The 24,795-nt window shown below is 52.1% G+C and overlaps 1 protein-coding gene across 4 annotated transcripts in view; it reads left to right on the top strand.

Moving 5' to 3' along the window:
* The window catches only part of LOC112643942 (myelin basic protein), a 114,984-nt gene that overhangs the window by 34,772 nt on the left and 55,417 nt on the right, over positions 1-24,795 (top strand). For all 4 annotated transcript variants that reach the window (XM_049111653.1, XM_049111654.1, XM_025421965.3 and 1 more), the window contains exon 3: positions 11,381-11,465. In XM_049111653.1, the coding sequence (XP_048967610.1) occupies positions 11,381-11,465 (85 nt within the window). The remainder of the gene's footprint in view (positions 1-11,380; positions 11,466-24,795) is intronic.

The raw sequence follows: 24,795 nt of genomic DNA on the forward strand, positions 1-24,795 counted from the left end.
TGGTGGACCTTTGGGTTGCTTCCACTGTGTGTTGTTATGAATATGCTGCCATGATCACTCTCACACAAGTTCTTGTGTGGACATACATTTTCATGTCTCGTGGGCATATACCCAGGAGTGGATTCCATGAGTCCTATGCTGACCCATGATTAACTTTTTGAGGACCCATCAAACTATTTTTGCACAGTGGCTGCACCATTTTGTGAGCAATGTCTGGGAGTTTCAGCTTCTCCATACCCTGATCAACTACTGCTATGGTCAGCATTTTGGCTGTATCCATCCTCATGGATGTCAGGTGGTATCTCACATTGTTCTTTTGATTTGCATTTTCTTAATGCAGAATAATGTTGAGCATCTTTTCATGTGCTTGCTGGCAATCTGTATGTCTTCCTCAGAGAAATTATTCAGATTCTTTGCCCATTTAAAAAAAAATAAACTTGGTTGTTTTGTCTTTTGTTATTGAAGTATAGGAGCTCTTTACATATTCTGGATACTAGTTCCTCATCAGATAGATGATTCAAAGGTATTTTCTCTTCTTCTCTAGGTTGTTTTCCTTTCTTGATGGTATCAATTGCAGCACAGTTTTAAATTTTGATGAAGTCTAGTTTATCTTTTGTTGGCTGTTCTCTGGTGTCCTATCTAAGAGCCGTTGCCACAGGGGTGCTTGTTCTAAATTAAATCAGATTCTCACCTTTGGTCTCCAGTCTGATCATGCTGTCCCTCCTCTTGAATTAAACCCAAATTAAAAGAGTTTTGATGACTTACAAAGTATTTTTGTACAGAATTTACTGCCAGCAAGTCCACTAGTGGATGGATTTGTAGTTCTCTCTCCCTCTCTAATACTTTTCTTTGTCTAGACCAACGGCTCTCAACTAGGAGTGACTCCTGTCTCCCATCATCAGGGACATTTGTCAATGCCTGGGGACATTTCTTGTTGTTACAGGCACAGGGTACCATGAGCATCTGGTGGGTAGAGGCCAAAGATGCTGCAAAACATAGTCCGGTGCACAGGAAAGCCTTAGCCCATGATGTCGGTAATGCCACATCGAGGACTCCTTGTCTGCACTGTCCCAGGGGCCTGCCCTTTGCCTCCACATTCTGTTCTGATTCTGCGTAAGAGGGGACATGGCTTTAAGATGAGCCATGATTCTGGATTTCATTTTTCTTCATATTCTTTGCTTTGATTCTAAACGCTTGTAATGTTTTGCTAGTTACTTATCCAAACCCAGCCCGGAGCAAGAGTAACAATGATCCTCTTATTTTTAAGAAAGGGCTAAAAATGCTGAGTCATTAGTGCAAGGTTATAAGAACTATTTATATTACCCCACACACACAGATACACACAGAAACACACACACACATACACTCACACACACACACTCTCATAGAAGTTTTTCCTACACTGATTCCTCAGTACTTTTATGATTTCAAACAAAGTTTATTCTCACGTCTGAGTAACAAGAACGTACAGGAGGATGTTTGCACGCACATGACGCAGCCGCCATCTGGTCTTCACGCTGTGTGAGCTAGTTGGTGAAGAGAGATTCACCTGGGTTGAGCTGGCGGGTGGGACCTCTTCAGGTGCCTCCCCTGTGTCAGTGGCAGATGCATCTTTGAGGTGTGGTTGAAAGGCTGGGCTGTAGGAACTGAACGTGTACATAGCCAGCCCACATGGCGCCTGGATTGACTCTGAGTGTCCAAAGAACATTTTGCCTCTTAAAGAAAATAGAAGAGAGTGAGGGAGCGAGTTTCCCTTAAAGCGAGTCCACGGTTCTCCGCACATTCATGCTGTGCCCCCCCTCCCCCCCACCCCCCGAGCCAAGAGTCGAATCACCCACAGCCTGGTCTCCCCATTCCAAGCACTTGTGCACGGAGCCAAGGATGGGGAATCGTCACACTGCCCCACACCTGCCCGGGCCATGTCCCCCCACTCCGTGTCCCCCCCATGCCATGTCCCCCCCACATCATGTCCCCCCCATGCTGTGTCGCCCCAGGCCATGTCCCCCCGGCCTTGTCCCCCCCCGGGCCATGTCCCCCCTGGGCCATGTCTCCCCTGGGCTGTGTCCCCCACCCCAGGCCATGTCCCAGTAGCCCTCCCTTCTCTGGAGGCCCCACCACCTGCCACTGCAGCAGCACAAGCCCCTGTGGGGCAGGGGCAGGGACAGGGATGACTGCTGTCTGCGATGTGCTCTCCTCACTGGCACATCCCAGGCCCTGGGAGCTCTGTCCATACATCCTTCTCCCCTACACTGAGCACGTGGGAACCGTGCTACATCCTTCTGCCAACTCTGCAGCCTGGAGCCGGGCAGCATGGGCGTCCTTGGCAGAGGCGCACATGGGGAGAGATGCGGGCCACTGCTCCGTGACAGTCCCCTCACAGCTCCTCCAGCTCCAGCAGGCTCGCTCCATGCGGCCAGCGCCTTTCTCGGCTCCCAGAATCACTTTTCTGGGAAGCCGCTGAGCCAGGCGAGTCCTGGGCAGGTCCCAGGAAGTCCCAGGCAGGGTGGCTACTGACTTCCCCACATCAGGGGGCACAGACTTGGGTGTTCTGGGTGACAGAGCCATCCTAGCCCCAGGGAGGCTGTCTGGGCCGATGGAGGTTGTTGGCTGAGGGGGCTACATTCTAGCACGTGGACCGGAGCCCTAACCTACCCGCCAGGAATGCTCAGCTGCCCCTGACACCTCCCCTATGCCCTGGTGTCCAGAGCAGAGCCCCCCTTCCTGCACATCTGTCTCTAGCCTTCTATCTGGGCTCCAACCTAAGGACATGGTCAGTGAGCACTGGGCATCGGAGCTTCTGGCTCCAGTGACCTCAGTCAGAAAATGAGCTGGTTGAGTTGTCTCTGAAGTCCTCCTGAGTTGCTTTGTTGCCTTCAAAAGCATCTGAGAACAGCTGTCCTGGTGATTTTTTTTTTTTTTTTAGAGATTTTATTTACTTATTTGTGAGAGACAAAAGTAAATTGTGTGCTGAGCAGGTAGCCCAAGGTGGGGACTCGATCCCAGGACCCTGGGATCATGACCTGAGCCATTTGGGCGCCCTCAGCCCTGGTGAACTTTTAACTTGAGAATAAAACATGTCAATTTGGGTTGAACCGTGAACGGGTCGATACCAAGAGGGTGTGCGCCATCACGTAGCTGGAGAAGAGTTCCACAGGTCAGTTTCTAGCCCGCTGCCTGGTGTATGACCTGCGTTCAGGAGGAGGCCCCAGGACTCTCTTGTGTTTCTAACATCCAGCAAGCAGAGTCTTGGATGATCTGTTCCAGAGTGTCTGCATAATGAGCAGCCCGAGCAGATGGAGATCGTGTCTCCCTCTGGAGCAGGCGGGTGGCAGGTGTATGTTCTCTTATAAAGGACACAGGTTCCCTTAAACCAAGGTCCCTCCCCTGTAGCACAACCACACATGCGCTGATGACCCTCTGGGCCCGATCCCATTGACCTATAAGAGCTGAGGCTTGGCTTCCATAGCCTCTGGGACCTGTAGGAACTTCATATCCAGACAATGAGAGGCTGGGACTGCTGTGAGCTCTATGCCAACCACCGTCTCTGACCCAGGAGTCTCCTGTCTCCTGTCAGCATCCATGGTGCTGGCAGGCCAGCTTGTTAGCCTGTGGAGGTAAGATCTCAGATTCTTCTGCTGTCAACACCAGCCTGGTGTCAGTCCTCTTCAGAAAAGTAGATAAGGCCAAACTTTCTATTTGATGAACCCATCATATACACTTATCTTGCAGAAGATCATAAGCATTGTAAATAGTTTACAGTGAATCACTGTGACTTTTCTTCTAGGGATCTCAGAAAAGGTAGATGTGATGTGTTTCCTACGCTACATACACACTGTGGTGGGACTGAGCTTACGGACCCCACACTTTATTTGACTGAACACTGGTCTGATGTCAGTTGGCTTGATGGTTTTCTGATATTGTTTCTGAAGTGTCCGCTTTGTTTAACACTGTGAACTCCTCCAGGCAGCTCTCCATCTTGCTACACCCCCAGCACATTGTTTGAGTGGGAACCAGTGAGTGGTTAGGAATGTAATCAGGGAACTCAAACCAGATAATACTCCCTGAGTCTAAGCCCATGGTTCCCAACTCAAGTTTTACAGTTTTTTTTTTTTTTTAAGGTACTGCAAACTTCTCAAAATCAGTTCTTCTTTTTTTTTTTTTTCCTTTTTTAAGCAGCCTATGATAGGCCTTTCCTCAAAGTCTCACAGTTTAAAATGGTCTTCCAGTTTTAAATGTCACTTTTAAAAAGTTCCAACATATTTCCTGTCCTGTTATGTATTTTTTAGTTTGAATCAGACCTTTGTAAATTTTATGACTTTTTAAAAATGTGGCTACAGGATTTTCCCCTCCCATAGACTTTTTAAATTATTTTTTTTCAGAAATTAGTACAATGATTAGAAACTTGTCCTCTGAGCCATTCCTTCTAAAATTGTCACCTCCAGACCATCTGTCTTTCTAAATTTTGAGGCTGACTAAAAGCATATTTGTACTTACAATTTTGTGTATGTGTACATAGCTATAACCTAAGAAAATCTTTTACAGTGACTGTGATACACTCAAATGGTGGGTTATGTCACCAGGAGGTTACTGGATAAGATGAATACTAAGTCACAATCAGCTGAGCAGACCAGCGCCTAAAAAACTGAAACCCAAATGCCTTTCACCAGCATTTTGGTTTGTAAATGGCTTTGGTAGGTTTTACTCAATTTCGTCCTTTCCTGCTCCACTTGGAGCAGTGCTGATGGGTGCAGCACTGATTCATACTTTCTGGGTGGTTGGAGAAGATGAATCCTATGAATTCCCAGGTCTCTCTTTCCTCACGTGGAGCCTAGTACAGAACCCTCACTGACCCCTAGGGATCACTTTGCAGCTTAAAGTTTAGAAGTCAAGGCCAGATGAGATGTTTTGTGTGTGTGTGTGTGTGTGTGTGTGTGTGTGTGTGTGTGTGTGTTTTATTCACAGAAAGAAAATGAGAATGATTCCTGGTTTGTACTAGGTTAGAGGACTGGGAATTCCTTACTACCAAAAATGCATTTTCTTTTCTTTCTCTTTTTCACCATTCAAGTCAACATCCAGAGCTGTTTGTACTATATATGGAGGGGTGTGTGTTCATTTCCTGTGGCTTCTGCAGTGAAGTTCCACAAACTGGTGCTAAAAACCCCAAGAATTTATTCTTTCACACTCCTGAAGACTGCAAGTCCAGAACACAGGTGTCAGCAGGGCTGGATCCTCCAAGGGAGACTGTGTTCCAGGCCTCTGTCCTAGAATCTGGTGGCTTCCCGTGGTCCTTGGCTTTCCTTGGTTGGGGTCACATCCCTCTGTTGGCACATGGCCCTCTTCCTGCGCCTCTGTATTCTGCATGTCAAAATTTTCTCTTATGAAGACACTTGTCACTGGGTTAGGGACCCACCCAGTGCAGGATGACCTCATCATAATGAATCACAACTGCAGTAACCTGATTCTAAACAGAGTCAATATTCCCAGATACCAAGGGCCAGAGTGTGGATGTATCTTTCTAAGGGGCACAGTTTAACTCCGAACAGGGAGTAAAGTTGGTGGCTGACTGTGGGATTTGAGGGGCTTGAGGACGTATGGAGCTTCCTCTACTCTCAGCCAAAGCATCAAGGTGGGACACTGGAAAGGTCACCCTACCAGAGGCCAGAGGCCCCTGAAATAAATATATTTTGTTTAAAAACAAAATAGCAAAGATTCCATGTCTCAGATAACATGATAAGTATGCAGACAGTTGATTGTATGATGTGAAACTGGGTGCTAAATTTGTGTCTTTTAGTATCTAAATAAGCAAAAACATGTCAAATACACGTAAAGGTAGCATTTGTAAATCGGTCTACACGGAGGATTTATATGGGTTCCCCCTATCCTAGCCCCAAGGTAATAGATGCCCAGGGAACCTCGCAGAGCTGACCCTCCCACACTGAGTGGTTATTCTCCTCTATCTCAGCCGTGGGGGTCAGAGGGCATAGGTCAGGATCAGCAAATGAGCCGGTGCCAGATGGCAGAAATAGGATTGGAGAAGGACATTGCCTGTGCCTGGGACTACCGCCAACAACAGAGGGAATAGTGTGGTGGCCAGAGAAGATCAGAACCACCGGCACCCCCAGAGCAGGCTCATCTGGCTGCAGAGGTGGCCCAGCTGGGTTAGCATGGGAAACCCACAATTTCCCTGGACCAGAGCAGTGGGTGGTGGCTGGTCCCATGGCACACCTACTTGAGTGAGAACTGGTCAGATCATGTGGAATGTGCTCAGAGGACTACATAGCTGAGTGCGGTCAGGGCATGGAGCGGGGGGATGCAATGCAGAGCTGGAGACCCCAGAGAGTTTTCTCCACTGGGAGAGAGAAGGGGCCACACAATAGGGCTTCAGTCAGAGGAGGGACAGGATTGCCTCCCAGGATGTGGGGAAGAATATCCCTTCCATATCCTGAGACCTGGGCATTTGCTGCCAGAGCCCCTCCTGGCCAGAAGCCCCACCTTCTCAGAGTGGGGAGCATCCCATGCTCCCCTGCCAACCCCTCTGGGTGGGTCTCCCCTCCCATGTCTGCCTCCTGTACCTGCTAAGAGATCCATGCGTCTGAGAGTCCCCAGGAGTTGCCCTACACCCCGACAGGTGTTTTCCTGAACTTATCTTCTTTCTGCCACTGTCAAGAAGACCATGTACGTGGTTCAAAAAGAAAAGCAAATCGTGTCTTTGAGCCTTCAGACCATTATGGTTAAGACACAAAACAAAGTATAAAAATAAAGTTCTTCAGCCAGTTGAAAACATTGTTCTATTCTACAAGCATTTTTGTTGCTCAGTTAAAAGAACATTTCTTGCAGAGCTAAGTATTTGTCATGTATTATAAGAATGGATGGTGCCCGGTGATAGAAACCACCCCTAGCACACCCCTGCATCAGTTTTAAGATCTACATTGCTCTTTCTCAGCTTGTCAATGCGAGACTGTCAGGGAATCTCAAAGCCACAGCAGCGAGAATTTCAAGTGATACCCAGGAATTCATAGCAGTTTGTGCTTTTTTTTTTATTGATGGCTCCCAAGCCTTGCAGTTTTCAGAGTTATAATAAGCCATAGTCTCCCCACCACAACCAGAAGATGGCCAGGATTCTCCGACCCCACGCCACCACTTGTCTGGGGCAGACTTTTCTGTGTCCTTGTCCTTGCAAAGAGAAGAATCTGTCCCTCTGTCATGATGACTAGAGAGCCACAGGGCTGGCCTCTCAGCCACGTGCTGCCACCTTTGCCTCTTCTCCAGCCTTGCTGCCTTTTGGCTGGATACTTCTGGAATACTCAGGAAGTGGGGAGTAAGCAAACCTGCCGAGGGCCTGGTGTGGTGTGGCCAGGGGTTATGCTGGCGGCCATAGGTCTCCCTCCAGCCCCTGGGGCGTGAAGATCAAAGCCCATCCAGCTACGAGGAAGGGCTCCGACTGGGCATGGGCATGTGGACCCGACAGCCATGCCAAGGCGTGTCCCCTGACCTCCTGCCTCCTAGGCAGGGGCCCTGGACTCCCCAGACCTTCTTAATTACACTGCATGCCCCACGAACAGTGCCAGACAGTTTAACTCCACTCCCCCCAACACTGCTTCAGGTCCAGGTTGGGAGTCAAAGCAGCCGACCAAGCTACCCAGGCACTCCCATATTTCTATTTAAAGAGAATTTAAAAACCCTCCCAACACTAAATTCTGTTCTATCCCTGGGTTTCCAATTCATGGTGGTCGCCCAGAACCAGAAAAGAGAATCAGGTGCTATCTGCTCTGCTGCTCCCAAGAGCAGCGTGGACGAGAGACTCAAGGCCCTGAGGAGAAAGGGTGGATAGAGTTGCACAGGCCCTGCTGCACTTCTGCATGAGGATGGGAGGGACCAGACGCCTGGTGGCGTTTGCATGGATGTGTTGCTCAGGGGCATCACCCAGGGAGCACAGGCCTGTTGGCTCGAAAGGAGGTTTTATAATCACACAGGAATGATGCCTGTCGAGTGACGAGATTAAGTACTTGATCTAAGAATGCAGCAAGTTGCTTGATTTATAATGAGTACTGTTTCAATGTTGTTGAATAAGAGATCTCATCTATATTTAGAAATATTTTTAAATTGACATTTATGTGAGTTTTGTCTTGTGTTTTCCCCTGAATTAATATGAAAAAGTCAGTGGATTCTTACATGGGTCAGCTCTCACATATTTAGGCTGCTGCAAGTGAAAATCAGTACCAATATTGTGAAGAAACCATAATCCATTGAAATCCTTTAGACACTTGGGAGTCACAGACATGATTTGAGAATCAGGACATGTTGGGGCAGTGACACTCTGGGTCCTGGGTCGTGGGGACTGACCCTCTTTGCATATCTTCATCTACAAGAAGCTTTTATTTCTTTACCCTGAAAATTCCGTTATGTTTGACACACATCATCTTGATTGTGTTTGTTTTGCTTATGGACATTTTGCTTATTGAAAATGTGTTATTCATGAGGATATATTTTCTATTCATGGAGAAGCAACAGCATCAGGTCTCAGAAGAATCTTTTTATTTGGACAGAAATGAGTCAGTAGATTTCCCGGGCTGCTGGGTACTTTCCACACACCATCCTGCACAGCCCGTGTGCTCCTTGCTCACTAGTCGGGTGGAGGTGAATAAAATGGCAGCTAAGTCATGTTTACTTCAGTATTTCTCCAGTAATACTTATTTTGTACTTAGTGAAGAGCAGGACACTGAGGTCAGCCTCAAAGAGAGATGTGAAACCAGTACACATGACACAAGGCTCCGGCTGAGGCACAGCGGATCCAGAAGGGCTTCCTGGGCCAAGCTTTATTCCATCTAGAATTAAAATGGTAGATCTGGAAAATCCATCCTAAACCACCTCCCACTGGAGCAGAAGTTACCTGTTGCAAACATAACAACTGAGCAGCTTTCTCTCCAGCACTTGGTGGGGGTGCCAGGCATGGGCGAGGTCTGTAGACAGAGAGGGTTATGGGGCAAGGATCTGTTCGCACTTTACAGTGTGGTGGGGAGAGGAGTGCACCCATGGGGAGTGGGAGCTGCCTGGCATGCAGAGGGGAGGAGCTCAGGCCCTTCCTGGGGAGGAGGAGGAGGAGGAGCTGAGGACCCAGGCAGGGAAGTGGCCGAAGGCTGGCAGGGTGAGGTCCTCCCTCCCGCACACTCTGACCCGCCTGGACCCTGAGGGCAGGAGGTTGGGAGGTGTCCAGGCCCAGGGACAGCTTGGTTTCTGTAACTCTGGGTCCCACACAAAGCCTGTGACGTTGCTCCCGTTCTCAGAGACCCCGATTCCTGATTCCCAGCAACACGAAATAGTTTCTTCCCCGGTGTTGTCCGTAGGATGGACAGCACCGTCTTGCTGCTTTGGCTCTACCTTTCTCAACTGCTCGCCAGGTGGAACCGCCCCAGCCTGGGATCTCCTGCCTTCACCTGCTCCCGCCTGCCCGGGACGGAGTAGAGACCCCACACTCATTCGGTGTGGAGGCTTCTGGCTTCCGGAGGGCACTGGGGACAGGGGCAGGGACAGAGGGCCCGCTGTGATCCACAGGACTGGCCTTGGCCTCCCCAGAGCCAGGAGGTCCCCTCCCCCTGGGCGTCGCCTTCTCTCCCACCTGCGGCTGCCTGCCTGTGCCTGTCCCTCCCTGGGAATCTGTCTTTCTGAATCAGACCTTCCGTTGATGTGATAGTAATTTATGGCTTCCTCACGGGAAAACACGTATTAGTCAAGATGGGTTTTGTTGCAAGTGGCAAACCTAGCTCCGAGCCCTGAGGCTCGGCGGGGAGGGGAAAGTGCAGAGACAGGATGTCTGGCTGGGTGGGTGGGCGCCCCCGGAAGCTTCTGCAGGGCTGCTGCCGACCTGGGGGCTGTGTGCCCACTCTCCAGAGCAAGGGAAGCTGGGCCTGGCAAACACGCCCCCAAGACATGGCATGGGGACGGAGCTAGGGAGAAGGCAGGTAGGTGCAGGAGCCACGGCAGGAGGGAGGATCTTCATCTTTTTTTTCCCCAGAGTTTCCATTTTTTTAACACTCAGTGCCTGTGTGCCTCCTAGGCTCAGAGCGCTTATAGATACTGACTTGATGAACCCTCATTTCAACCAGCACATGCAGCCACACAATACCAGTATTTCCGTTCTTTTATAGCGAAGGAAACTAAAGCACAGACTTGTCCAAGGTCACGCAGCTCATAAATAAAAGCCAAGCCAGAGCATACTCCCAAGCCGTCTGGCTCTGGGGTTTAGTGTTGCTTACTGTGCCTGTCCACCCCCCTTCAGAAGAAGAGTATAAAGTGAGAACAGTACGTATCTCTCAGCCATAGCTAGAGACTCAGGGAACGAGAGAGGTTAGGGTGGGGGAGTGATGCAGAGCAACGGTGGAGCCCAGAGTGAGGCCGCGGGGAGCACCTGGAAATGTCCCCTTGTGCCTGTGTCTCGTGAGGCAGCAAACCAGAGCCTGCACAGTGCGGGTTATAACCTGGAAAAATGCAAACCCAGTAAATGGTCCTGTGCAGGAGCCCGGAGGTGCTTGTGGGGGTAACTGAGGCGCAGGGCGAGCTGTGGGTCCCGGGGAAGCCACCGCCAGGGTTCCTTGTAGGGACAAAGGTGAGAAACAGAGCAGAGTACAGGGCTTGGCAGGGGTGCCGAGGTCGTGGGGGGATGCGAGGGGTGCTGGGGTGGTGGGAGGTGGGGAGATGTGGGGGCGGTGGGGCCTGCGGGGCGCACGGCAGGGGCAGGCCTTCCCACAGTGCTTGGGGCAGGGCCTCTGGCAGCTGCACTCCCCGTCACACTAATGAAACACAGTTGATTAAACAAATAGAAACTAAACCATATAGACTTTATGCCCTTCAAATTTTAAACTTAAAGAGAACGGGCACCCTGGTGCCGCGGGTGGAGGGCGGGCAGCTGGGTGCCACAGGTGGGGCTCAGGACAGAGCAGAGGGCCTGGGGGCGCCACCTGGCGTCGGCCAAAGCGCCCGCTCCCCCAGGGCGCCCCACTCCCGGGCGGCCAGGGCGGGAAGTCGGGGAGGTCCGGGAGTCAGGCTCGGTGCCGGCTCCTCCTGCGCATGGCTTGCAGCCCTCGGGCCTGGCAGGCGGGGGGTGGGGGGGCTCCTGGGACAGGCACGGGGTGCGACCTGGGGCGTTTTATCCCAGGTGCCTCCCCTGGAAGTAGAGGATGCTTGTGGGCCCGGGCGGAGCAAACAGGCCGGAACTGAGACTCCTCTGCAGAAACCGCCCTGAGCCCAGACACGGTCTTACCCCTGCGAGGTGAACGGGAATGGGACTGTCGCAAAGTTGAGACGCACCACACAGTGTCTAGCGACTACCTTGTTGATGAAGCACCACCTCTCACGACAGGGCCCTGTTTTGTTTTGTTTCCAGGCTGGAGGGACTCCCCCAGGAGGAGTGGACCGGAGGGGCGTCCGCCAGCTGGCCCGGGAGGCCTCGGAAGACAACGAGGTGTTCGGTACGTGACAGGGGAATGCGAGGGCGTAGCTTCAGGCGACAACCCTGTGCAGCTGCACTCACGTGGGGAAGGTTGTAATTTTTTAATTACGCGACTCGTCTATCAGTCTGTTCCCAGCATCGACAACGCAGACGCCGCAGAACCGTGGGGTAGGTGTCCTTGGCCGGCCTCCTGCTGGCGGTTCTCCCCGGTGGGGCCTGTCCCGAGCTGTCGCGTGCCTTGCACGGTCGCTGGACGCTCCCCAGAGGCGTCCCTACAGTGCGACACTTCTCCAGTTATCTCTGTGGCCATTCTTGGGTGGAAAACCTAACGGTGCCTCTACGACATGACTGACAGGGAAGTGAAGCTGTCCCAAAGCGCAGATAGCTCAACCACAAAGAATGACTCAGCGAGTATTGGAAAATAACTGTTTTCTATAAAAGTTTCCTTGTCTGTGGTGCCCTGCTGACAGTCATTGCTTTTACGTACGCGGTTCAGAGTCGTTTCTGTGCCCACTGGGGAGAATGAACGAATGCGTTTTCATTTGGTTTCAACATTAAAAAAAAAAATCACCTTTCGCATGTGACTACGATGCTCAGTGACTTGCCCACGACCACACAGCGAGGCTAGACCCCATGCAGACGGGTCCCTGTGCCTCACTCTGTTCTCTTCTCCAAGAATTCCCAAGGAGGCAGGAACAGGGGGGCAGCGGGGCACCTGCCCAGACCAAAAATCCCTTCTGTTTCTGTGATTCTGTCCTGGGTAAACACCCGTCATTCCAGAAGTACCACTGCCCACTGTCTCAGTATCTTAAACTGTCCTGAAATGTAACTCGAGGGCCCCGAGACTGGAAACAACCAGGTGGGTTTAATGGAAACCAGTGGGGTCAGCGCAAGAAGAATCCACAGCCCCGCTCATACTGCAGCATGTTGGTCCTTGTGGGAGCTGGGATCGGGCGGGGGGGTGGGCTGCCGGAGCATAGTCACTGCCTTCCATAGCGGGGGGGGGGGCCCCCATTCCTCGGCGGCAGAGGTGCTGGAGGGACCAGGGGCAGCACATGAGGCCAGGCATCCACGCAGGCCTCCCAAATGCAGACGGAAGGCAATCTGCAGGCCCGAATGGAGCATCTGAGTGTCGATTTCAAGAATCAATCCGCCTGTGAGCCTGTAAAATAAAGGCTCCTCTAGACGGCTTTCTACTCCCATAATCCAGATGATGTACATAAACACATCAAAGAACGACAGAATAAAAATGTCCAGTTTCAGGTTTTCCATATGACAAGAGTACCTTCTAGAATGATTTTGGCTAAGCTTACTTATTTTTGTAGCAAACATCATCTCACGATTCCCCAGGTGAAATGCTGTCAGGATAGTTCATAACGATGCCCGTCATTCTCCTCATCAGACAAACATGTACACGCTGCACATGTGTGCAATGGGAGAAGGGTCTTGTATCATGAGCGTTTCCTTCAATCGGCGTGAGCACCATGTGATCTCTGAAGCTTGTTCAAAGGCAGCTTCAGTACAAATAGATACTCAGTTTGCAGATGGATTTCTGTAGTTGGTGAAAACCAGGGGGCAGGTGCCCATTTCCGTTATGTCACAAACTTAGGTTTGTCTTCTTTTTTTTATATAAATTTATTTTTTATTGGTGTTCAATTTGTCAACATATAGAATAACACCCAGTGCTCATCCCATCAAGTGCCCACCGCAGTGCCCATCACCCAGTCACCTCCACCCCCCGCCCACCTCCCCTTCCACCACCCCTAGTTCATTTCCCAGAGTTAGGAGTCTCTCATGTTCTTCTAATGGAAAGAAATGGGGGGCACAAGCAGACTCTGCCTGTTGTGTCTACTGTGATGGAGATGCTCGCGTGCGCCCTTGCGTGCAGCCCACGTGGGGTCAGGAAATGACTAGTCATCCACTTCACAGCATGTGCCACAGACACTGAGCCCAGGCTGAGTCACAGCAGAGGGCGGGTGTGAGGAGCCGTGCCAGCTGACCGCATCCAACCTATGGGGAGGCCGGCCAGGGGGGCCTCGTGGCTCCCACTGTTCTGTGCTCAGCAGGCCTGACTAATACAAACCCAGAGGCCCCCGCTGAGCTGCCTGGCATCTGCTTTTTGAGCTTATGGTCATCTCCCCCTCCTGCATCAGCAAAAAGAGCAGGGGAAAGTCTGCAACCCCATCCTTACCAAGCTGTACCAGGGTGCAGGAGGCATGCCAGGAGGAATGCCTGGAGGCTCCCCTGGTGGTGGAGCTCCTCCCTCTGGTGGTGCCTCCTCTGGGCCTACCATCGAAGAGGTTGATTAAGCTAACCTGACATTAATTAGGTCTAGTTGTTCCACACAACATTTGAAGGACCCAAATTTGTAGCAAATTCCACAGCAGTTGTAAAGTCAAGTGCTACAGTAAATATCCTGGGCATTCCTGATACTTGAATACAGAATATGTGCACAGAGAAAGGAAATAAACATTGCACTTTATAAACACTGTATTGTTAAGTGGAAAATGCAATGTCTTAAATGAAACTATTTAAATTTAGTATTTAAAATTAGCTAAAAAAAAAAAAAAATTCCTTCTTGGAATCCAGAGAAACCCCAGAGTGATGAGGGGAGAAGCAGCTACATGGATCTTGACTGTCGATCTTGACAGTCTAATCTCAGAAAATATATCTGAGCATTCCTTTTCAGTTATGAAGTGTTCTACAAATGTCACTCCACATGGAGCCAGCAGCTGCCTCCCACTTTTCCTGACTACACAATAGTTCCCCGAGTGCGATGAAAAACACCATGCTTTCGCAATTCTCTGAACACCCGTGTAGCGACTGTCTCCCAGCTCCTAGCCATCACACTGCCCTTGGGTCAGAAGCATGGCCCTGTCTCCTTCATCCGACATGTATGAGTCTGCAAGGTTTCCATGAAAGTCAGGAGAAAAGCTGTCGTGCCTCAGCTGGTCAGAGTCCAGGCTTAGGGACAGAAGTGGAGGGGCCGGGAAGGCTGCATGGTGGGGGACAGACTATGGGAGGCTTCCTCCCTGAGGGCTGGAGCCAGTCCTTTCCCAGCAGCACATGGGAGACTTTGACCTACCTTTTCATTTCATGGGAAAATCCCAGGGAAGGACTGTTCTTAATCTAAGCAAATCACTGGTTAGAGCACACTCGCAAATCTCTTTGTGTAATGTTTTTTCCGACGGTGTGTGATTATGCTTAGGACGGTTTGCCTGGTTACCCAGAAAGGAAGAAAACACGGTAGCCCAGGGAACCACGTATCGTCAGAGCTTTGGGGAACCGGGTTATTTTGTGGTAGTCCGGTGAGCGAGCTTTTTTTGAGCCATGCACCCACACATATGTCATACGTGATCCTCATCATTTGAAAAGAGTCAGCAAGGAAGGCAGCTCATTCGTCCCCACGCCCTCCCTCCAGAGTTCACTGGCAACGGAGCTAACGCAAGGGCAGGCCAGGTGGTTGAGGTGAGCGGAAGCCTTGGGTCTCCCTAAATTGTAGTGACAAAGGAGCAAAATCCCCCAAAGAGGGCAGCCCTGCTCTTTCCAGAATAGTGTGGTTCCTTCCAGATGGGACCCACATCTCCAGAGTCAGAGCAGAAGAGATGAGTGCCCCGCACATCAGGTGAGCTCCAGCACAGCTCTGCAGGATTGCAGGGTCGCGAGAACATAGCCTCCCTGCCTCAGTGCATGATTTGCGCATGGCTCGTGCATGGCAAGGTGAGGTGCACGTGGCTAAGTGAGGTGCACCCTGCCTCGGTGTGTGACACATGCATGGCTAAGTGTGGTGCACCCGGCAGGTGGGGACAGACTCCTATGGAGAACCATGGGGGGAATCCCTCACTACTCAAACACTGCAGGGAGAATTATCGATGTACACTGTTCCGCAAGAAAGTATTCACCCTGGGAACATTTCAGTTTATACGAGTACGACATGTTAAGTACATATGTGTGTGTGTGTGTTTCACAATGCTTGAGTTAGCTCACAATAAGAAAATACACAGGGGAACAAAATAGAAAGAGCATGAAGTCGAGGTCAAGTCAAGTAAGACCATGCAAGTCAACTGAATGGCGGTTGTGAATATGTTGAACCTGGAAATTCCCAGCTGCCCAAATGGAAAATGAGACCCTGTCCTTTTTTTTTTTTTTTTTTTAATTTCTCATTTTATGTAAGAGGTAATGCCACTGCACCACCTATTAGCTGTGCCATTTCTTGCCCATGTGCTCATCTTCATGGGCCTTGGTTTCCTCCCAGGTCAGCAGGGGAGATGAGAGAATCCACCCACGGCTCATGAGCAAGCCGACCTACGTCCACCTGGAGGGCACCCTGTCCCTCCGCGGTGACCGTCAGCGGGAAGTCTGTGTGCATCCCTCAAAGGATGCAGCTGTGTTTAGCCCGTTGTAAGAACTTTTCTCCTACTTAAATTTTTATCACCAATAATCACGTGGCCATGGACCACCACAGGGTATTTTCAGAGCAAACGTAGTGATTAGTTTCATAGGTGGGTTATCATTATAACCTACTGGTTAATGACTTCCTCCAACCTGGGCACACAGTTTAAGGCACATGTCCTGCTTATGACCTGGCCTTGTCGGTGTCATGTGTGGCTTGTGCACACCCTACCAGGACCTCCAGGGCATGGGCTGGAAAATACTCTCTGCCACAGACATATGTTCTGTGAGAAGTTTAAAAGCTCATTTTTGTTTGTTTGTTTCCAAGACGCTTCCATGAGGAAATCTTGTTGAGATACTATTTCAAGAAATATTTATATTTGGTCAGTCCTGATTACTAGACGAAGCCACCAAACTAGAAGAAGCAGTCATGACTGATGCAAAGTTCTATCTCAAGGCGGTAATGACTGAAGGCCGGGGACGCACTCCGTGGCTCCTATGGACCCCTGGTTCACGGACCCTCCGCATGGTCATCAGTGCCCTCCAAGAGTGGCTAGTGGGCAGCCTGCTCCTGAGAATCGTGGACGCTGACTTTCCTTTATTGCTAATCATGGTTTGATTGTGCTGCCTGAGCCTGTTATTCATCCCTGGGCCAGCAACGCAATCAATATTGAGCGTGTCATTGGGGCAAATATAAATCTTAGAGTCAGAGCCACAGATCGAAAAGGAACTTTTGACCCCCCAGTCATAGAGGTGAGCATGTGCAGGCCAGGACAGAGCCCCGGAGGCCACAGAGACAAGGCCACAGCTCCTGCTCTGGCCCTGCCCTGAGCCCCACCAGGGCACAAAGGCTGATCCCGGGGCACCCAAGGGGAACAGAGGCCGCTTTCATTCTGCATTTGGTGGGTGTGTTAAAGCAGCAACACAACAGGAGACGTATTATTCCATGCATTTGCCTGCCTGTGAGTGGTGCTTTGTAGCTTGGGACCCACGTGCACCTGCCTCCCAGTTCCCAGGCAGCCCTGGGGGTCCACCCTGTTTGTATACTGGGGCTTATGTATTTCCAGCCAACACCTGCTCCTGGGTAGCTCTGGAGCAGGGGATGCCCCAGGGCCCTTGCGGTCAGCGTGGGACTCAGGCCTGAAGCCTCTACTTGGCAGCCCCGCCACAGTCTCTTGGATAAACAGCGTCACCAACTGACTCGGAGTTTGGGACCAGGCCTCTGGTAGGACTCACAGCCCCGGGTGCCCCTAAAGCTGACCTCTAGGTTGTTGTGAGGGACAAATGGCATCAAGAAAAGTAGCCCCAGGGGAGCATATGAGGGAGGAGGCAGGGGCCATGTGCAGGGCTGCCACTGACCAGCGGTAGGTGGCACTGCCACCCACTGTCTCCACCCAGGGCACATCCCGGAAGCCTGGCCTCCAGATGAAACCCCCCGCACTTCCAGTAGCCTGCCCACTTGATTGTACGTGTGGTATTTGAATGTAGAAGTGTGGATGCGCGTGTGCCCCCTTCCCTGAATCTTCTACCCTGAGGCTCATTTTGCAGACAGGCCATCTAAGGAAGGCTGTGGGGGGTAGGGGACAGTAAAGGCCGGTGCCCGGAGGAGACTGACCCATGCTCAGGACCCGGAGCATCTCCCCTTGGCCACGTGGCAGCAGGGGGAAGTGTTGCTGGTGCTCCTCAGCTGGCAGCACTGGTCTCTAACGCTCCCGGGACCCCCAGGCTTGTCTGGCTCATGGACTAGGCAGTCACCACTGACCCCTGCACCGCAGTGTCCGGCCCACCGTCAGCACTCCCCTGGAAGATTCCAGGAGCCCACCTGGCTGCCGCTTCTGTCTGGACCCCCACCCTCGCTCCCAGCCAGCCTCTTCTCAAGACCTTCATGGAGCGCATGGCCCAGGGCATGCACTCCCTGCCCAAAGCCCCAGCACCCTTACCACAGTCTGTGGCCCCCGTGGGTGCCAGGAGCCTCTACAGCTCCCCCTACACTCCCCTGCCTCCCTCACCCACCTTATCTCTGTTCCTGGAGCACAAGGCCTTTGCACAGCTGTGCCCTCCCTCTGGAACACTCTTCCCCAACATCTGGGTGACGAGCTCCCCACCCCTTCCGGTCTGTCCCCAGACATCTCCTTAGTGAGGCCTCCTCTGACTAGCCTACGTAGAAGAGAGCTGCATTAGGACAGGGGGCCGAGCTGCCCTGGGACAGGGAGGGAGGGCCCAGCCGCGTTAGGGCGGGGGTGGGGGGACCTAAGCCACGCTGGGTCGAGAGTGGGGGGTGGCAAGCTGAATTAGGACGGGGGCTGCCGAGCTGTGCTGGGCCGGTGGGGGGGGGGGGGCGGCAAGCCGCACTGGGATGGCAGGGGTGCGGTGAGCCACGCTGGGACCAGGGGGTCCCAAGCTGCATTATTAGGATGGGGGGGAGCGGGGGGCCGCGCCAGCCTACCGAACACTAGAATCTCAGAGCTCCACGTCATCTTCCCTGAGTCAGAGCCCAACGAGGCCAGCAGTGACTCAGATACCCAAGCTGCTTCCACGGGCGACGTGGGGAGCCAGAGGGGGGCACATCTGCAGGGAGACAGCGTCCATCATGTCCACTGAGGCTCTGTGGGTCACAAATAGTCCCATGGCCCCAGCACCAGCACACAAGCCCATCTCAGGGCCCTGTCTGGCCAAGAGGATGGGAGCCAGGATCGAGTGACACTGCCTCTTGCTGGGGCCTGTGTCGTCGTCTGCCCCCCAGTGCCCCTGGGAGGTGGGCTCCCCATGGCAGACACAGGGCCGTCCGTCTCCCTGCCGAGGGCCTGGCCCGGGTGGCTTAGGGTTTGGTGATAACGCAGGGATCTGCAGGACCCCGCCCCACCCCCTGCACTGTCCTCTCCTCTCCCTGAGACAGACTTACAAATTGCTGTGTTCTGAGGACACTGCCATTCAGACAACTCGACCTACACTTGAGCTTTTTGCTCTTGAGAATTTCTGCCTCTGGCTGCTGCTGAGCAAATGATGTGCCTAGAACAGGTGCGTGCACCTGCTCCCGTGTGCACGTGGGTGCATGGACACATGCCCGTGCAAGTACACGTTCTTCCCACTGAAAAAATATGCCTGATACTCTGAGAGCTGCTTTTTTTCTTTGAAATTATAAATGCTACAACTATCTTCATTCCGGTATTTTCATAAAAACAGCTGTCCATAGATACGGTTTGTGGTTTTGGGTCTAGTTGATCTAACGTGTTCCATGGAAATCCCCCATAACGGTGAAGCCCCTGTGGGAGAGTGGCTGCCCCCACCTTCTGAGGCACCCTGCAGAGATCACCCCCTGCAGGACACCCCTGACTGCACAGAGGCTGAGAGCCCCTGCAGACACAGGTGTGTGGGGCTGGGCATCTCCTGGCCATCAGGGCTTGTCCACTCCGAGGCCACACCGACCTGTCACAGCAGAGACTAGTGTGGGTGGCTTCCTTACCTTGTCTAAATTTAGGAAATGCAGAGTACCCCCTCACCCCCATCACATTCTAGGGAGGGTCAAGGGAGGCTCCTCCAGGGTGGGCATGGGCTCGAACAGGTTCTCGACACCTCCTCGCACCATCTGTAGGTGAGGTCAGGTGAGGAGGAAAGGAGGCTAGGAGGCGGCCCGCTGCACCTGAGTCAGCAGAGCAAGTCCAGCGGAGGCTCGCTCCGAGAGGGAAGGCCGCTCCTGTTCCTGGACGGCCTGACAGTGGTTGCCCCAAGCACTCAGCCCCACTGGTCCTGGCCTTCACTGTAGAAGGGGCGGCTGGGAGTCACTTGAGGCCATCAGAACCACAATAGGATGCCTGAAAGCCTTCCAGAACAAAGAGGGGACACAGACTTCACAAATGCACAAATAGCAGCTGCAATGGGCTGCAGCCAGGGGCAAGCGGCAGGTCCCACTAGAGACCCAGGGACGTGTGGCCCTCCCGGCCCCTCTCTGTGGAACCCCACATCTCACCTGCTACTGTGCACCTGATGCACAAGCCTCGGGTCTCGGGCTTCCAATCTGAAAGCGCCCATGGTGGCCCCTGTCAGTAAGGGTTACTGTGTCCCATTCCCACCTCATACCTGAGCGTGCAGAGTAGACTGTGCTCCCAAAGCCTCGGCCACCGAGAGCACATCCAGGAGCCCGGGGCCAGCAGACAGGACCCGCTGGCAGGCCAGACGGCACTCACACACACCCCTCCCAGCTGCCATGACTCAGGAGGTGCCACAAACCTCTCATCCTTCTCTCCCGCTAAGGCAAGGGGCATCGGGTGTCCCCTCCATGAACCTCTATGGGGTGAGCCTCCCCACTTGCTCACCTCTACCAGGAGCGTTACTGTCAGTATTTTTTAAATTGAAGAAATGAAGTGTTTAGAAAGGAAAATAAAACAGCTCTGGATTTAGCAGCACTGTAGGCCAAACACAGCCAGACTCACGCTGTCCTTACCCATCACGCCGACTAACCCTGCTCCTGGCCACACCACGGCCCTGCAGAGTTCCACCTACAGAATGCAGTTGCATTCTGACCAGTTTTCCCTTGAGCTGTGGTGCATGATGTGCCAGGAAAGTTGTTAGTGGTCCTGACTCCTCGCTGTCCCTCCTGGGGCTCCCTGGCTCGCAGCCACTAAAGGGTCGAGTGAAAGGCAGGTCCTTGCTTCAACCCAGGCTTCCTCCTCTGAGTGGAGCATCACCACCCTCCATCAGCAGTGCTGCTGGGCTCCCAACCTCCCCCTGCACATCTGAATCCGGAGAAGCAGCCCCACATCTGTCTGGCAGGTGACCTCTTGTACCTGTGATGGTGGTGGCAGGTGGGCTTCTAATCGATGTGATAAATGTGGCATGGTGCCAGCTGATTTGAGGTTATTGTTTGGAAGGTCAGAGGCAGTTAAAGATACTCATGTTTGGGAGGTCAGGAGCAGTTAGAGATGCTCGTGTACAGGTGGTCAGGGGCAGTAGAGATGCTCGTGTTCAGGAGGTCAGGGGCAGTTAGAGACGTTTGTGTTCGGGAGGTCAGGGGCAGTAGAGATGCTCCTATACAGGAGGTCGGGGCAGTAGAGATGCTTGTGTACAGGTGGTCACAGGCTGTTGGAGATGCTCATGTTCAGGAGGTCGAGGGCAGTAGTGATGATCATGTTTAGGTGGTCAGCGGCAGTTAGAGATGCTCGTGTTCGGGAGGTCAGGGGCACACATGCTCACGTCCTTCGCCAGCAAGTAAAGTCCAGGTAAACTGATGTAATTTAGGCACATCCTAATTGGAATGTTTTGTTAGGGGGACATGGTGCATTCAGGCCATTCTTATTTCAGGACTTTCCAAATTCTGTGAAGTGTACACAGGAAGGCACTCCTACCTTTCTCCCTTCTTTCTAACACCAAGGGGGGCTTACCTTCCTGCCTCTAGCTGAAACTTTTAAAATTTAAGTTACTTCAAAACATGATGTCTAAAAGCTCAATATCTTTTTCCCCAGAAACTTTTTAAGAGGCAAAGACATGAGCAAGTGTTACAACCAGTGGTCCCACAACTGGAACATGACACTGTATCAAAATCCAGCATGCCACAGGTGGAGGAGTGAGGGCAGTGGGGCACCTGCCTCGAGGTGGTAACATTGTGATGTGAACACAACAGAGACTCCTAGAATGCTGTGTGATCCCAGGGGTCAGGGGGAGATCATGGGATAAGATTTGTCCATCTTTGGGGAAGACAGATGCAGCCCCAACCATAGTGGCGTGGAGTTTGATGCACACCCTCATTCACATATGCACAGGTGCTCAGGCTCACGCACAGAGAGAGGGAGGGAGGGTGGAGGCTGTCGTCCCCTCGAGCTGGTTTCCTTTTGGGAAGGTCTGTCTTTCTGTCTATCCTTGTGGCTCCATGTGTGAAGAGCAAGGGCTTTGGTACTTCAGTGAGATCAGGATGGTGGGTCCGGATCTGAGGGGTCTGGATCTGAGGGTCTGCTAAGCTGGCGCACACTGTCGCAGCTGCTGTTGCTGGGAAGTGATGGGCAGGACGCTTCCCCTGCAGGACTTGGGAGTTCCCTTGGGCGTTTCCCTCTTACATGGCAGGTTCTGGTTCTGGCTTTTCCTGTTCACAGGAATCCTCCTCATTGTGTCGGGGGTGCTGCGCGGTCCCCAAGTCATGCTTACTCACGTTCATTAAAATTGAATTAGAGAAAGAAATACCAGAGTGATGTAGGGGTGGAGAGCCACTGTCGGGGGAGCAACCCAGGAGAACAAAGGGAAAGTTGGGGAACTCTAGGCCTTCCTGCAGGTCGGGAGGGTGGGAGCCCAAGGGGAACACAGTCATGACTTATACATAGGCTCCTTGGGTTCCAGTAAATGATCCTTCAAGGTTTAGAGGCCTGAGACAATCAGAAGGACTTTGACGGACTCAAACAGAGTTATTCCACCCCACATAAAGTCTTCAGAGGTGGGGGTTCCTAACCTGCTGACACAGAACCTTCTGCTGAGCAGTGTGAAGCTGGGCTCCCATCACCGAGGGCGCAGAGGACAACCTGGTCGCAAGCTGTCGGCTCCAGCAAAGCTTATAGAACAGGGAAAGGATGTCATTTGACATTTAAAATATAAGTAGAATGCTATTTTTGTGTTTCAGAACCCTATTTTCAAAAGTTATGTGAGTTTTCACGTCTTTATTTTTGCAACTGCTTCTCTCTCCAGCCAGACACTTGAGCCAGGAGGGAAGTGTTCTTTGCCAGCTATGTCCTGATGAGTCAGCAGTTCGCAAGTCTGGAGCTGCTTCCGTGGAGCGGTAGTGCTCTGGGGGCAATTAGCTCCTCCAGGTCACAAGAGGACAGGAACATGGGAGCAGAACTGCTCCTTGCAAACGTGTCCATTTTGTTGTTGCTGCTGTCACCCTGTCAAGGCTATCGGCAGCGACAGTATCCACACTCAGCAAAACCCCAAACAGCACTCGTTTCCATGGCTATGGGAGGGGGCGTCCTCTGGGCAGCCAGAGGTGGTCATTGGGTATCTGGTGGCAAGTATGTAAGCACACCTGCCTGCGACCAGAAATAATGGCCCGCAGAGGCATGCGTGGACAGCAGCAGTCACCAAACCCGAGCTCCGACGTCCTCAGATGAGCAAGATGCCGCTTTGGAACCATTGTCCCACAGGAACTTCCCCCTGCAGCTCAGATCCTACCCTCCCGGGAACTTGGAAGACAAGGAACAGACCAGTGTTTTCTTGGTCAGGGTTTGCATGGGGACCAGTCAAGGATGCTCACCCCATAGACGACGGCATCTTCCTTCTGCATCTCGTGTGAGTGCCGGGGTCCAGCTGTGAGCCAAACCACTGACACCCTGCCCTCCTGAGGACAACGGGCCTCGAATCCTGACTCTCTCTTAATAAATGCACGTTTTCTGTTTTGACCTGTTCGGGCCTCCCTGTTGACATCTATACGATGAGGACTGTCATACCCACAAGGGCAGCGATTTGGGGGGAACGACACAGTGGTCTCGGTATGATAGCATTGGCTTTTCCTGCCATCTCGTGTTCCCTCCCCACATCCTTAGGTGCGGGTCACAGCAAGTTTGCTGTGATATGCTCCTGCCTTTTCTCCACTACCCTGTAATCTCCGGAAGGCTCCGGAGGCAGGGTCACAAAACACTCCCAGGTGGAGGACACCACCTAACGGTTGAGCGCCCAGGGCCACCTCTCACCCGCTCCTTGTTGAGCACGTGCATCCCTGCATGGCCACTTTGGGTGGAAGGAATGTGCTCCCGAGTGGAGACGAAGCAGTTCAAAGGAGAGAAGCCAGGATAGATGGGGGTTACTTGGATCTTTAATTCTCAAACTGACAGCATCCTTCTTACCAGCACCATGTGGTCACATTTTAGAAAATTAGATTTCTAGACTTTGAGTTGTTTTTAGTAGTTTTGTGATTATAATTTTTGCTTAGAATTTTCTGACGAGTAACTATTTCATTGTGTGACACAGAGGTATTCTGATAGATACATAAGCGCCAATTAATTTGCTGGCATTCGGAATTAAGTACTCAACATGTTTCGGCTTCTTGCCCTAAAACCCTGAGTGTGTCCCCTTTCATCTTCTGGTTTCTTTTCAGTTTTCTTAAAAAGTTATATTGAAGCAACACAACAGTAAAATGGAGACACCCTTCATTGTTTCCATTTTTAAGAGATTTATTGAGATACCATTTCTATGCCATGAAGCTCACCTGTTTTAATTGGACCAATTAATGGTTTTAGTATATTTGTAGAGTTGCGCCGTGTCTGCTCTACTCTAATTTAGAACATTGTTGTCACCCCAGAGGAAACATCTCCGGCTGGCAGCTCTCCATCCTCCCCGCCACCTGCATATCCTGAAACCACTAATCCACATTCTGTATGTGGCTTTGCCGACTCGACACCCGTGGCCCTTGTAAGGGGCTTCTCACACCTCGCACAGTGTGAAGTGTGAGAAGGCCCATCCCCCGCAGTGGCGAGTGTCAGTGCTTCGCCCCTTCTTTCTGACACTCTCGATTGGGTGCTTCCCCCCTCAGTGGGCGAAGGCGAGGGCTGCTTGCTCACCCCACCTGTCCCGCCCATGCTGCCCACAGCTTTGCTGCTCACAGTCTCGGTGGCGGTGGCGGCGGCGGTGGTGGTGGTGGTGGTGGGGTGCAGGTGCTCCCTTCTCATGGGCAGACGCCTACTGTGATGGCTTTACTTCGTCTGTAAGTTGAGCTGCAGAGGGCTGGGCTGTCTGCACACTTTCACTTTTTGGTCTGCCATTTGCATGTGGGTGCTTATCAAGCATCATTCCTCCACCACAGCGGAAAAGTGCCTTTCAGTGCCTGATTCACTAATCCATGAAGATGTCAGGCTTGTAGGCAACTGAGGAATGGAGGGGCCCCAGATACTTTGTTGCAACAGGGATTTCTTCCCCCACCTCCACGAATGGTGGTCATCGTTGGAGGATTGATCACCTCCGCATGCAGTTTCTCTGAGCCGATA

Source organism: Canis lupus, chromosome 1 (genome assembly GCF_003254725.2).
Source record: "Canis lupus dingo isolate Sandy chromosome 1, ASM325472v2, whole genome shotgun sequence".
In the NCBI taxonomy this organism is placed as follows: domain Eukaryota; kingdom Metazoa; phylum Chordata; class Mammalia; order Carnivora; family Canidae; genus Canis; species Canis lupus.